We start from the raw sequence: 3,704 nt of genomic DNA, 5'->3' as shown, positions 1-3,704 counted from the left end.
TTCTAGGTTCAAAAAACTGTCGTCCATAAAATGCTTTGCACAAATTCGAACATCTGGGTTGTGCTGTTCTGTTGTAAATAAATCTTAACCAATGATTCCTAATTGCATCTACTTCCGGAAGGCCAAATAAAGTGCTTTTGCTTTAGCACTGAATCACACAGCATCTCCCTGACATGGCTGCATCAACACTGCTGTTCCTGAAACCACGCCTTCTTTCTTTGCGTGCACATTTGGGCGGCATTATGCTAATATTTCCACATAGTGATGTAGATATGTGGGGGCGTGTTAGAACGAGCCGTTTTAGGTAGGCATGGCTGACTCTTAACTTTTATAAAGAATATCTCTTTGGATTTGAGACTTTAGTCTTTGCAACTTTACAGATCTTCTTTATGCACCAAGAGCTTGTAACACTCCAAAGAGAAAGGAAACCTTGAAATCGCATCATATGACCCCTTTAATATAAATACTAGTAACAATAGCCCCTTTCACACAGTAATACCAGTAAATTGCCGTAATATTACCGGTAAATACAAAAATGTGCTATTCACACAGGCAATGACATTCTGTCTTTTTTCCGGTAAAGAACCATTCACACATCAATTTCAAAATACCGTAAATTATTTTTACATTTTTGTGTCAAACCTTCACTTTCATGCAGCGCTTTTGGCCCAAAGACATCTTATTAGAGACTTTAGATATTTCTTTGACTTCAACAAACAGCGCGGAGTAAATGCGTCATCTGCGTCATAATGTTATGATTGGCCCTATGTGCTCATACCGGTAATCTTGTTCTGTGTTCACACAGAGCACATTACGGGTAATTTACTGGTAATGTTACAACTTCTCATACCGGTAAATTGCAGGAACGAATTTACCGGTATTTTTTAAAAGGTCTTGTTCACACATTACCTCTTAATGGTAATTTACCAGTAAAACTGTATGTGTGAAAGGGGCTAAGAGCTACTAGTTACTAGTGCAAAGGAATAAATGATAAAGCGGCTTGCCACAGCCACCGTGCAAATTAGGAGATCAATGAAATTGCCTGCAAATATTCGTCCAGTTCGCCCATGGCGGACCCGCGGGGCAAAATATCTCCGACACGGGGCGGAACACCCCCCGCTCCCTCACGCATGATACCACAGTCCTTAGAATCCAAACAGAGCTTAAATTTCATTGACATGTTTATGTGACAATCCGCCACATTGTAACTTCTGTTGCCACGAGCGACGACGGAACGTTCGCGGCTTCAATCGATAACCACACCAATCAGGCGCCGGATCTGAAATGCACCTATTTGTGTGTAAACAGGATTTCTGCGGGAATAATGTGCAGACAGCAGCCCCAGACAGCGGAGGGGTCGCTCGCACGCTCGTTCACACGTAGAGACGGCGGTGCGCTGATGTTTATCCTCACCTTGCTTCACGCACTTCAGCCGGAACGGGTCTTTGCAGTGCTTGATCACGGCCAGCACATCCCTGATGGTGAGCCCCGCCACCGGTGTATCGTTGACCTCCAAGAGCAGCTCGTCCTGGGACAGCTTGCCGCTCTGGATGGCCACCTCACCCTGCTTCACCTCCCCAAAATAAGGGAAATTGCCGTTCTCGGCGCCCCCTTTCAAGTCGAACCCCAGCTCACCCTCCTTATTCCTGGTGAGCACCGCTTCGTGGACTTTGTTCGTCCAGTGGTTCTTCTTTTTCAGAGTCTTTGACATCGCTGGCAACTGACGACTCGCCTACCAGTGTGCGGCTGCTGGATGGCACCTCATCCTTGCCCCAGTGTGGCGTATCGCGTGTCAGCAGCGGTCCCGAGGCGCGCTCAGATCCTCCGCGGCTGGCCGCTGCTCGTAGTGTCCATGTTGCATGCAGTGGAGTTGCGCTGAGAGCTGCAGCAGCAGTACGCAACTGTATGGAGGAGCACACTCGTTTACACGCTGACTGCCGAGTGACCCGGATGTGATGTCTAGAGGAGGCAGGAATGCTAGTGCAAGACGAGCGTGCATTCCTCAAAACGGGCTTCAAGTAAAAGTGAGCCTTGGACGAAAAGGGAAGGAAGGTGCGCAAAGAAAGCTGGCTCAAACTGAATGTTTATGGTGTTTTTGATTCCCAAGTTTATGGAATCAATCGAGTCGAATCCAAGATTTGAATTAAGCCAGATATCTTGATTCATAAGAAAAATATAGCATAAATTATATCCTTTATGTGTTTTTATAAGTTATAAATTAATTATTGTTGGTAGTATGACTGGCAAGAACTGCTGTTTTACCGAAATCTGTATAAATTAAGTATAAATCATTTAAAAAATAAAATAAGTATTTTTAACTAAATCAGTTGAGTGACTTACTCGCATGTAATGCTCCTAAACTGGTCGCCACTTACTGGTGTACTGACAGAAAGAGTCACCGAATGAATCAGTGAATGAATTTTTTAAGTAAATGGATTAAAAAGATTCGAGTTATTTGAATGAATTAAGTATGGAGTACTCATATATGATGTGTAATAAAGGTAATGAACACAGTCCTATTTATGTCACGCCCGGACATGTCAGATTTGAGGAATCGACTCTCAATTCCCATCCCAACGACTGGGAATTAAAGAATCGGTTCTTTGAGGGATCGACTCATAACCATAGTACTGTCTAAAGCTCCTTTAGAACAGTTTAGTGAAGTTCAGACTTATTTAAAGGGGGGTACAATGCTGTTTCATGCATTCAGGCAACAATGCATTGGGGAAGTCGTGGCCTAATGGTTAGACCAAGTATGGGTCACCATACTTGGCCACATGTCACGTCACTTTCAGAGTTGTTTACACTGTTAAAGAGTCGGACGGGACTCGCTTGGGAAGAATGTCTCCAAAGAAGTGTGTTTTTGGTTGTAAGGGAAAGATAACTTTGTTCAGCTTCCTAAAGAACCAGTGGATCCAGTTTGTTTTTCCGGAGCAGCAACGGAGTTTCACAAGTGTGTTTGTTGACGAATGTTTTATAAGCAAGGCACAGTTCGATGCTGGATTTGCTCATCGTTTGATACTGAAGGATGGAGCGGTCGAGCTACAAAAAGATCCCGGTCATGATTCAGAACTGCAGACGGTAAGTGAAACTGCATCAAATGTCTGTATTTTGTTGGCAGTCGGAGCTCAAGTGCTCGTCAATCTTTAGCTCCGCCCACGGCGCGCCTGCAGGAGCTCGGCTTTTTCCGGAGAGAATCGTAAAGCTGTATCTTTCTTTTATAAATATGATAAAACTAAAGACTTTATGGAGATGTAAAGGATGCAGTACTACTCTATAGGTACTCAAGATTAACATGAGATTGGGTGAAACTGTGTGTGTTATCTCCCCTTTAAAACGTATAGAGAATACGTGAGAGTCTCAAAACCTAGTGAGATTTCTACCTAGGCAGCAGTTTTGTCCAAAATGCTTTCTAGGTAGGAAGCTCGCTATACAGCCGCTGATACAAACGTCCACTATTTCATAATTACATCTTCTAAAATAAAAAACGACAACGAAAACCTTTTGTTGCCATTATTTTTTAATACATGTACAGCTTTTCGAAGAAATTGCAAGGACGTTTGATTCAATATTAAGGGGACTGAGGAAATTTAATGTAAGGTTATGTAATAAAGAGAAATTATTTTAAACCGACGATCCCATATATTCAATTTCATTATATATATATATATTATGTATTGTAATATATATATATATTATGTATT

At 42.5% G+C, this 3,704-nt stretch overlaps 1 protein-coding gene across 6 annotated transcripts in view; it reads right to left on the bottom strand.

Annotated features, from left to right (window-relative positions):
* LOC107678285 (membrane-associated guanylate kinase, WW and PDZ domain-containing protein 2-like) overlaps nucleotides 1-1,936 on the bottom strand; it is a 114,065-nt gene extending 112,129 nt beyond the window's left edge. For all 6 annotated transcript variants that reach the window (XM_016473496.1, XM_016473499.1, XM_016473498.1 and 3 more), the window contains exon 1: nucleotides 1,414-1,936. In XM_016473496.1, coding sequence (XP_016328982.1) covers nucleotides 1,414-1,711 — 298 coding nt within the window. In that variant the 5' untranslated portion in view covers nucleotides 1,712-1,936. The remainder of the gene's footprint in view (nucleotides 1-1,413) is intronic.
* Between the last annotated feature and the right edge of the window lie 1,768 nt (nucleotides 1,937-3,704).

This window comes from Sinocyclocheilus anshuiensis, unplaced genomic scaffold (genome assembly GCF_001515605.1).
Source record: "Sinocyclocheilus anshuiensis isolate Anshui unplaced genomic scaffold, SAMN03320099.WGS_v1.1 scaffold1318, whole genome shotgun sequence".
In the NCBI taxonomy this organism is placed as follows: domain Eukaryota; kingdom Metazoa; phylum Chordata; class Actinopteri; order Cypriniformes; family Cyprinidae; genus Sinocyclocheilus; species Sinocyclocheilus anshuiensis.
Note: the sequence above shows the minus strand (reverse complement) of the source record. Positions and strands in the feature narration are given on the sequence as shown.